This window comes from Neodiprion virginianus, chromosome 6 (assembly GCF_021901495.1).
Source record: "Neodiprion virginianus isolate iyNeoVirg1 chromosome 6, iyNeoVirg1.1, whole genome shotgun sequence".
Classification (NCBI taxonomy): domain Eukaryota; kingdom Metazoa; phylum Arthropoda; class Insecta; order Hymenoptera; family Diprionidae; genus Neodiprion; species Neodiprion virginianus.
This window is the reverse complement of record NC_060882.1, coordinates 19,218,931-19,229,798: the sequence shown is the minus strand read 5'-3', so window position 1 is coordinate 19,229,798 and position 10,868 is coordinate 19,218,931. Positions and strand designations below refer to the sequence as shown.

The 10,868-nt window shown below is 37.8% G+C and overlaps 1 protein-coding gene across 1 annotated transcript; it reads left to right on the top strand.

Annotated features, from left to right (window-relative positions):
• The first annotated feature begins 221 nt into the window (after positions 1-221).
• Positions 222-4,285, top strand: LOC124306692 (cytochrome P450 4C1-like). The gene is made up of 10 exons (XM_046767588.1): positions 222-654; positions 1,664-1,776; positions 1,873-1,963; positions 2,088-2,282; positions 2,536-2,605; positions 2,922-3,048; positions 3,123-3,192; positions 3,270-3,382; positions 3,535-3,772; positions 3,876-4,285. Exons 1-10 carry the CDS (start codon positions 480-482, stop codon positions 4,211-4,213), a joined length of 1,530 nt encoding a protein of 509 aa, XP_046623544.1. The 5' UTR covers positions 222-479; the 3' UTR covers positions 4,214-4,285.
• The last annotated feature ends 6,583 nt before the right edge of the window (positions 4,286-10,868 follow it).

Below are 10,868 nucleotides of genomic sequence, written 5' to 3'. Positions count from 1 at the left end.
GAAAAGTAAAACGTGAATATATTAACTATGCAGTATTGTAAAGTATAACGAGATAATACAAATACGCATCATATCTGCTAAGAGTTGATAAAGACGACATAATATGTCGGTTGATTGTTGATACTGCTTGCACAATTAGCATTTATGTAAGTGCCAGTGTCACTTATATAAGAGTGTCAAGTGTACCATAAATATAGCAAAATCAACACTATATGCTTGTAGCGATGTCCTAAGGGCGCTATGCCAGTCTCATTGCTATCGTCTTTTCTATCGGCGGCAGTTAAGTATAATAATTTGCGCGATTACAGAACAAATTCTGCATGAACAATAAATAAATGTAAGGTAAAACTTCTACGGCGACGATAAGGCGACACGCATTACGAATATTCCAATTGTAGCGAGCGGATGTATTCGATGAAAATTCAGCCTGTGCTGCAGTGAATTTTCAATTTGGAGTGTAAATTTTACGATAAAACGTGATGAATGATTATATAATTCTGTTATTGACGACATGGTTCGCCGTAGTTCTCGTGAAAGTGGCTAAATGGCTTTTCGAGTATTACAGATTTGCCAATACCGTCAATAAAATTCCGGGACCAAAGGCTCATCCTATAGTGGGGAACGCGCTGATGATTATAAAGGTCGATCGCAAAGGTGAGCTCAAATACAGCCGTCGTTATTAGAAAAATGAACACTGTTTTGTCGCTCTGGAATTGCGGCGTCAAAGGAACGAAATATTTTTTGTTTGAATTTTTTTGGACCCTGGGTTCGATTTTTACTGCTCGATAAAGATAAACACGATAATCGTTCGAAAACATGATAAACCTAATTTTCAAATAATAAGCCCCGGTTGACTGGCTTCAAAGTTTTCTCAGGAATTCTTTGTTAGAAAACGGAAGTTTTGAGACCAAGACGAAAGTGGGCAAGCTTTTGGTTTAGAACCTACAGGTGAAACAAGTAATTAAAAAGTGAGAAAAAACGTATAAAATATAGATTAGTATTTTCCAAATTTGTATATAATTTCATTTTTCTCGCTTCTTAATTACTTGTGTATTCGCCTACAACTCTGAAAGCAAAAGCTTGTCCACTTTTATCTCGGTCTCAAAATTTTCGTTTTTAACGAAGCATTTATGAGAAAAATTTGACGCCAATCGATTAGAGCTACGCATTCGAAGATTGGGTTTTTATGTTTTAGGGAGCAGTAAAAATCAAACTATTAAATAAACCGTGGTTCAAAAAATGTTAAACTCAGTGAAAGACGATTTGTTCGTACACTCTACACGATACTTGAAGATGAATAAAATCGCCGATTAGTAAGGGTCAGACGTAGGTCGGTTTGGAGTGGAATGCCTAAAGAAGAGAATACCACGTCCAACGCAAAACAAGTGTTTTGTAATTAGTACTTTCCACTGAGAATTAGAGTAGACGTACCATTTTTAGCTTCTCAAGTACTCTGTGCGGCCATCAATCGTACCATTGGTAGCTAATCCATTGCGTATAAAAAAAAAATGCCTGACCACAAATAGTGCAAAAGTGGATATGTATAAGTAATCGACTTCGTAAGATTTTATTTTCAAACTATTGAGTAGATACAACTGAAACGCTTTACACGATTGGCCACAAACGGCGCATCTACCCTACATTACGCAAATAACGCTTACAGATCGCTTGAAATGGTTCCGTGACCTGTGCGAACAGTATCAGATGGATGGATTATTCCGCATTTGGCTTGGAACTAAAGCAAACGTTCATTTTATTTCGCCAGAAACTGTCAGCGTAAGTAATACCTCACTCTCATGATTCAGTCGTCCCGTTGTCCGACACAGCAAAGTAACGATGTTTTGCGATTTTGTTATTCTCTGTGTAAATTAGGTGATTTTGCGCAGCAAGACGCTCATTACGAAATCAGACATTTATAGTTTCGTTCAACCGTGGCTGGGTACAGGACTGATAACTTCTACAGGTCGGTGAAATCGCTTCATTACAGGCAATAAGTAGTACAATTCCGGTATCAATTTTTCACAGATTTGATATTGTTCATTGATGATGGTTCACAATAATGCACGGTTTTTGTATTCCTTACGCAGGGGAAACGTGGCATCAGCATAGAAAATTGATTACCCCAACCTTTCATTACAATATATTGGAGGAATATTCAGTGGTAATGTTTGAGAAGACGGAAGTTTTGAAAAAATGTATCGAGACAGAGCTAAAGACGAATCCAGAAGAACCGATCGATATTCATGCTTTTTCATTGAAATGTACACTGGATATAATCTGTGGTGAGATACTATACTACACGCTCCGTGTGCAGGTAAAATATGCGAAACGAATATAAAGTCGTAAAATGACACTTGCGAGATTGGACTTTGATGCGGTAATCTATATTCGTTCAATTTATAAACAACAGTTGATCTATCTATTTCACTGTACGACAACCTCCTCGCTCCTCTTTCTTTCACTCGCAATTTTTCATTCACTAGAAATTTCGTCTTAAAGTTGATGAATTATTTCTAATTATCTTGTCAACTCCAGAAGCAGCAATGGGGGTCAACATCAATGCTCAAATGGACGAAAATTTGGAATATGCAACAGCCTTAAATCGGTATGAATTTCAAGCAGAAATACATTGCATCGTAATGGAATATGTGAAATCTTAATTACGTAGAGTACCGTACAAAATGTTGTTGAAAAAACCAGTGTCAAGTCGACTACACATACCGGAACAATATCAAAACAGATATGGACTCACAACTTGTTACAAGCCTTAGTCGCGCTTGGTACAAAATCAAAGTGGAACAAAGAGATCGACTTTTTGAGGGTGAAAAACTTGCGCTCGGCCAGTAGAAGAAATTGAGTAGTGGATCTATACCCATACAAATGCATCCTACGTATTTTACCAAAGTCTGTTTCATTCGTAGAATCAGCACCGAAGCTGTAGAACGGACATTCCGACCTTGGCTACATAATGACTGGTTCTACTATCAGACTCAGCGTGGAAAAAAATTCAAGCATTTTGTAGAAACAGCGCACAAGTTTACAAAGAAGGTAAGAATGAAAGAACAATCGCTTCATTCGTTTACGAAACTTACGTACTAACCTTACTTTTTCTGCATTTGTAGGTAATAAGTGAAAGGAAGGCGGCCCAGAAAATCCGTCAGCAAAATAACCCCGATGAAAAGTACAAGTTCGGTGAGGAGGATCTGAAACATTTTATGTTACACGTTTCAAACGATTAATCGAAATAAATAACGCTTTCGTTTACACAGAGAAACCAAAATCACAGGCATTTTTAGACCACTTGTTAGACGCGTGCGAACGTGAAAAGATGCCACTCACCGACGACGAGTTGCGACAAGAAGTTGACACGTTTTTATTCGCAGTGAGTATGACCAACGACGACGAACTTTTCTTTTGCTAACTCGAGTGGAATCGCGTTCCACGTGAAATCCCGCTTGAAATCATATCGAATCGTCGAATGGTCAGTCTCATCGATAAAAGAATGGAATGACATGGAATTGAAATTTTCTCTAGGGTCACGATACGTCGGCTGCGACTATAAGTTGGGCGCTTTTCTGCATCGGCAATAATCCGGAAGTCCAAGAAAAAATCCACGAGGAGCATTTGCGCATATTTGGGGACTCGAAGGAACCAGCGACGATTCAACAAATCAACGAACTCAGATACCTTGAAAGGGTGATAAAGGAAACACTGAGACTATTTCCCGCTGTGCCATCGGTGAGTCGAACCATAACCGAAGACACGGAAATAGGTGGGTCAATTGGCTGATGACGCCTCGACGATTACAAGTATTTACCACGACAAGTGTTTGTACTACACGTGACGATTTTTTTTTATAAAATCTTATCGAGCAGCTGGATACAAAGTGCTTAAAGGTATCTACGCTTCCGTTCTGATACACTACGTTCACCGGCATCCGAACCATTGGCCAAATCCGGATAAATTCGATCCGGACAGATTTTTACCGGAGAATTCTCAAGGGCGACATCCGTACGCGTACATACCCTTCAGTGCCGGACTCAGAAACTGTATTGGACAAAAATTCGCCATTTTGGAGGGGAAGATCGTCTTAACAGCAGTATTGAGAGAATGGAGGGTCAAGAGCGCTGTGAAATATGAGGAGATCAAGTATCACAGTGAATTCATACTCAGGCCACAGGACGGAATCAAGATCTACTTTATCCGCAAGTAGTAGGGATGAATTTCACAACGAATCTCCACAAACTGCAGTTGTTCGTAAAAATAAATAATGCATCTGGGAAAACATGTTATTCATTTTCGTATCAAAATTTTCGAAAATACGTACCAACTCTTACACGTATAATTCCACGCTTGGTACTTTAACGAAACTAATTGGATTCGTCATATTTAAAAAATACCAAATTCATATCGCGTTGGTAGGTGGAGCGAATCGCCAAAAATCCGTGACTGAAAACTAAAGTCTCCGTTCAACAATAGCCTTTGCGCATCGATTATAGTCCCGGATTTCAATAGACGAAAAAGATTCATCCAGAAATTCGAGAACCCGAACCTAGACACAAACGTTCCCGTAACTTTCGACATAGAATGCAGCCCGAAATACGGCCGTTGCCTGTCTAAAACAAATAAAACCAGAGCCGGTAAGCCGATAGAAGCAATTTCTCTGAGCCGGGGTCAACGACCCGCCCATCTTCAGAGATTCCGCGAGGTTAGGTCTAACCTTTTCCCTCCGTGATTCTCAGCCTCCACCTAATACCAAAGCAACATGGAATAAGCGTCACAATGTTTTTCAACATCTCGTATATTTATTTTTACAACGTATAACGGTGCGCAATTTATTCGTAAAAATATTATTCGGCTACACCGAATGAGATGAAAGCTGTAAAAATATAACAAATTCAAACATTGCTGGTCACTTTATTTGGCCAGCGGTCTAGATTTAACTCACATAATATCAGCTAGATATATGTATATGTGTATACATGTATATAAGTGGTTCGCTTAATGCGAGTGAAAGCCCCATGACCTGTATAACCCGCAGAGCAACGTGCACGATAATTTTTTTCTCTCTATTTTAGTGTACCATACATAACTTTCTGGTTAAATGCTTTTTCCAATTTCATATCCAGGCGCAATTTCCGCGAATGCTGTTATTGATTTCAAATGGCTATGGAACGGGTCGAGAGTTACATCGGGACCGGAGTCACCCCTGGTTATTATTAAAGCTTTTCATGCCACGTAAAAATTCGACTAATTACTTTTATTCCCTCTGTTTTTTCACAGCTTTCTTTTCATTTATATTTCGTTCGTTTCTCTTTCACGTTTCATCGAATAACTCCGAGTTTAACGGAACGAAAAATGATATTGAATTTCAAATGATTGCACGAAGCAGACAAATTCACGCGTGAATTACCAGGCGCCATTTCTGCATTCATTTGTCATGCGTAAAAATATGAATAATGCAAAATTATGATAGTATAACATGTAAAATTGTGTTTATACGTCAGCCAAAGATGGAAAAAAAAAAATAAAAAAATGATACCGTAAAGGTTCTTTGGAGGGGACGAGCCGAGTGGAAAATTACATGGAAAAAGAAGATGAAAAAAAAAAACTCAGGCCGCTGTAACGCGTCTAGGAAAATTGCGGGCAGCGGAACAATTTCAAATGAAAATGCAAGCGGGGCTCGTTATAACGTAATTAAGCCAGCTACCTTGGCAAAAAAAATACGTCAAAACAAGTTGATGAAAATAGGTATATACGGAAAAAAAATGTAACGTAGGATTTTACATTTGTCGTGGTGAATATATGGACAGCACTTTTTTACAGTCAAATCTACATCAATTGTTGTATATCTATCTAATTGCAAGTATATTGTAACTCTCAGTATTGGTTTTGTAACTCTTATTATCGGATTTTCTTTTTTTTTTTTTTTTGCCATCCATATAGTCACAAGAGAAGATGTAGACGTGCAGTGTCGTTCACAATTTCGTCAGTGCCTTTTGTAATCCGAGGAAACGGTTCAACGGTGGACGAAATGTCAGTGTAACGTTAAAATTATGACCCGACGGTTCCGTAATTAAAACAACCCCTGTAACCTCAGCTTGATTAAGGTCGTAACCACCCTTACAAATATGCTAGACGACGTTCAGGGCCAAACGACGAATCGCCGAACCCAAAGGCGAAGGGACAGCTCTGCGAAAGCCGAAAAGGACGGCATAGAACGGAGCCCTGAATTCTCAGGAATTTGCAATATCGGTCCCAGACGCGTTACATAAGGGAGAAATTTGATCGCTGTGTTCTATTGCAAATTTCGCTATCCGACAGCGTTTATTCGCGAAAAATTCGGTCATTCTATGATAGGAAGAATTTTAAAATCTACTTTCGAATGAAGAAAGTTTAGAAACCGAAGACGAAAAAGAATTCGTTGAATTTACCAAGTATGGCGATCAAATACCGCGAAATAAATGTTTTTTTTAATTGAAACAAATTTGATGAATGAAAACTCACTTGGTAACGTGAATTATTTTTCTGACCACTTTTTTGTCGGATCAAATAAGATTTTCTTCAATCAAACAAACATTTCACTTGCCATACTTGGTGAATTTAACAAATCCGCTTTCTCTGTGCGTTTAATGAATTTAAAAGTATAAAATTATTGGACCGGTATTTATTGAATTAATAAATTATTACTGTTCTTCGATCAAATTTTATTACGAACGATGAGAAGTATGAAAATATCGACGAATCTAGTTCGGCGCGCACTAATAAACGAACACGTCGAACGAAAGTGCATCGACCTCGATCTAACTTGAAAATAAATTGGACTCAAAATGTTCGTAGGTGCGGTACAAAGATACTTACGTACGTCGACGGTGCGTAACGCAGCAGTCTATTTCCGATTTACACGGAATCAATTTCCGGACAATGTAAGTGCGCAACCCTCGCCGATGCAGTGGCAAAATTTTCGAAGCACTGCGTACGATACCAATATACGGTATATTGGAAGGCGGTTCGATTCTACAGGACAAGTGTTATACAAAATATGTTCTACATGCTCGTTTCTACGGAAATGTTTTTCTACGGAACATTTTCTCATGCAAAGGAATTCGAGATTCACTTCAGAAATGATCCTGCATAAATTATTCTACAAAAAAATTATTCTACAGAATATTTTAGCTGTCAAATATTTTTCTGTAGTTGAACAATTGGATATTTTCCCTGTAGTTGACAGATTTCTATAACACAATCGTGAAAAAGGATCGATTCTACAAGTCGGTTCTACAGAGCAAATGTTCTACAGAATGTGTTCTAAGGACTCGTTTCTACTGGAATATTTTTCTACGCAATATTTTACCATAGAAAGGAATTCGAGATTCACATCGAAAATAATCCCGCATGAATTAATCTACAGGGGAATTGTTCTGCAGAATGTTTTTCTAAAAACCATTTTTCTACAGAATATCGTACTTCGTTTTTCGTAATTCCAACAATATTCGAACAGTTTTTTTTTAACAATACCTGTTTTACTGAATTTTTCTAGTTACTTTAACAAATGAAATTTTTCTCAGTGCAGATCTCAGTGTTTTCTGAGAAAGATTTTCCACGTTAATTGAACTTGCCTGCGACAAGGAATCCCGAGTATATTGCAGATTACACAAAATCCAGAAGATGCCCGGTCCGTGATATTTTCCAGTCGACAATATCAAGTTTTCACTGTACGGAGATTATTTGAAAAGTTTTTGCATAAGCCGAGTCAAATGCTCAAAGTTGGAGGAAAGTAAAAAGTGGTGATCCACGCCAAAAGCGGAAAACCCCGGATGCGTAATTTTGCACAAGGTGTACCGGCAGGCAGATTCTCATCTCGCAGAGTTCTTCCCTTTTCTACTCAAACCCGCTCTCTGGACGGTTGAAATTATTAATCAAATGAATCGTGAACAGAGAATAGCTTGCGGTAAAAGGTCCCGCGAGACAGCGATAAATTTCAACCCTTTGTAGCGAAGTGTTACACACAAATTCGTACGTTTTGTCGCATTACAAAAGAGTAGAGTGATAGACTAAGAGAAATTTCAAATTGTGGTTGTTACACAGTCCTCGACTATTTTCATTTTTCACCGTAATCGAGAAATATATTACAGTTTTTTATACAAAGTGGAGATGAGTTTCTTTCGATGTAACCGAAAAATCCGCAGTATTTCTTACTATTCTTTCTTGATTATAGTTACTCGTAATATATTTTCTTGTAATTATTATTGCGATAAATTGGTAATGGCGCAACAATAAGCCTAGAAAATTAATTAAAGTGATTAAACATATTTAAGTGGTATTGACACCTATTTCCACACTAAATAGTTACTTGTGCCACATTTTCATATAAATCAAACAATACTGAAACCGTTATTGCAAAGACGCCTGTTTTACTAAAACTTTATAGTAACTGTAAAAAATGAAATGTTTTATCAGTGTGCCTGGGTTATTTTAAACAGCTTTTGCCAATTTTGAACATGATTAATGGTATATATATATATATATATATATTCAAGCTGTGGTAGTGACTTTGATGCACGTCCGATTTTACATTTGACATTACCGCGGGTATCAGTGAGAAAATCACATTCTAACACACTCGAAACCCCGTTATGTCAACTTAATTAAACCGCGCTGCAAATTAACTCTCGACAGTCAATACCAATGGCAATATAATTTTTTATATAAATCGTACTGAAATTTGCACCCCAGTATAAAGTGTTGCATAAAACGGCTACGAAGCTTTGAGAAATAATGCAATGCACGGTCGTTGTCTAAAGTCGATGAAATTCTGGAGTTTATAAAATATGACGCAGACATTTATCTGAGACGGCAGTGCATATGCGGAGAATCCGATTTCCTCTTTTCACATCCATTACAAAAAGATGTTGCAGTTTTGAAAACTTACACAAAAGCAATCTTCCAAGTTTCAGTTGAATCTATTCACTCTCACATCTTTCTTCAGCTCTTCCAGAATTATTTACAAAAAAGTGCACACCTACAGATTATTTCGCCACTTTGCAATCGGACTCAAGATTAACTCGGAAAGTTTCACACCGCGGTCCAAGCGTGATTAAGCGAAGGTAAATTGAGCGGAAGTTTTTTTTTAAGGGAGCTCAGAACATCCCCGCAAAGCAATTAGCCTGACGTGGAAAACGCATCCCTCGAAATTTTTCTATTATACCTACCTATGTATAGGGCATTCCATGACATCTCAATCAAGATTCTACGTCGATACTTCAGATACGCTGCGTCAAAAAATTCTGAAAAAAATTGCAAAGGCGTTTTTCGTCGTGTACTTTCATTCAAAAAATGATGAAGCCAATTTGAGCCATCGGCGTAGAATTTTGATCGAATTGTCATGGAATGCTCGGTACGTCTAATACAGGTGATATACAGAGTATCAAAAGTCTCTCCGAATACAAGGGTGCGATCGCTCGTTAACCAAGAAATGAAAAATTGAAATTCCACGAGGACCCCGGAGGACGGAATCGGGCCGGATAAGCTCTCGGTTATATTCCTCCCGAGGGTTAAACTTTTGAATACAGAAATACGCCATTGCACTCGTGCGATTCGTTTAATAAGTGCTCCTCACAAAAGCCCCGAGGGACGGCCAAGGATCGACTGACTGCCTTTATCCCGGCGTCTATTCAGCAATTGAATTGTTACCCCGAGACTAATTGCTTCGTCACGCGGCGGGAATGAAAATGGACAAGAGACAAGAGACTCGCCGAGACGACCGTGAAGCTTCTTTGAGGAATCAAACTCCGCGTTTACAGTCCCTGATAGAAAGGTGTCCGTTGATCAATTTTCGCAACACTTGTCTTCACGCTGTTTCAACGGCGAATCTGTCGCAAACGGGTCGCGGCTGATGCTTCGTAACAAACCCGACGCCTTGAAATAGTCATTTTAAAAAAGTCCCTCTTTACGAAGTACGGTACGTTCTTTTTTCTATTAAAAATGTTACTCATGTTTGAAATTATTGAGTCAACAATCGTTACTTTTTCAAAACCTCAAAGACGCACATGCTAACTATAAACGAGAAATATGATATTCATTTTTCGTTTCAGATTGTTTTAGAATGGTGGAAAATTTAGTATTTTTAGTTCGATTTCACTCCGCAGCTGACCATTTTATTCAGAAAATCATTCGCAACAATCCCACTCTAATACATTTTCTCTGACGTATTTGATATATTGGTTATAGATATTTGATTTTTCAAAGTTGCACAAACATTGATGTGAATTAACAAACTGCAGCATCGGATTGGCTATCGAAAGGAAAAAATTGCTCAATTTAAATTTATAGAAAAACAGTTATTTCGAATGAATAATTAGCCATCGTAGAATAAGCTCGAACTAATCTGTTATATTTTATGCCATTTGGAAGCGATTTAAAATCAAAACTATATAACAGATCTTGTTTATGATATCAGTATTTCTTATTTTTTACTTTTTTACTGTGGCTTTTCGGAAACTAGTGAAATTTCTGATAACCGCTACGGAAATCCGTTTCGAATCACCTAATTAATAAATACGCTGAATATATTTTGAGATGAAACCACCAAAAAGTAATGATTTCCATACAATCTTCCTAACAACTAATTTTGAGTGTATACTTTGTCGTAAAAGTATTTCCCCTCCAAAAGTACACCCTAAAAACGTGGTGTAACTATTAATAGTAAATTATACACATGCAAAAGATAAAAATTGCGAGTTTTCCGTTAGATCAAACAACAAGGCCTTTGTTCAGGAAAAAAGTTCAAACCATCTCACCTATTATCATCGCGATCATCGGTATGAACAATTTCAAAAAGTCTACGATTCTGTTGCCACGTGTAATAA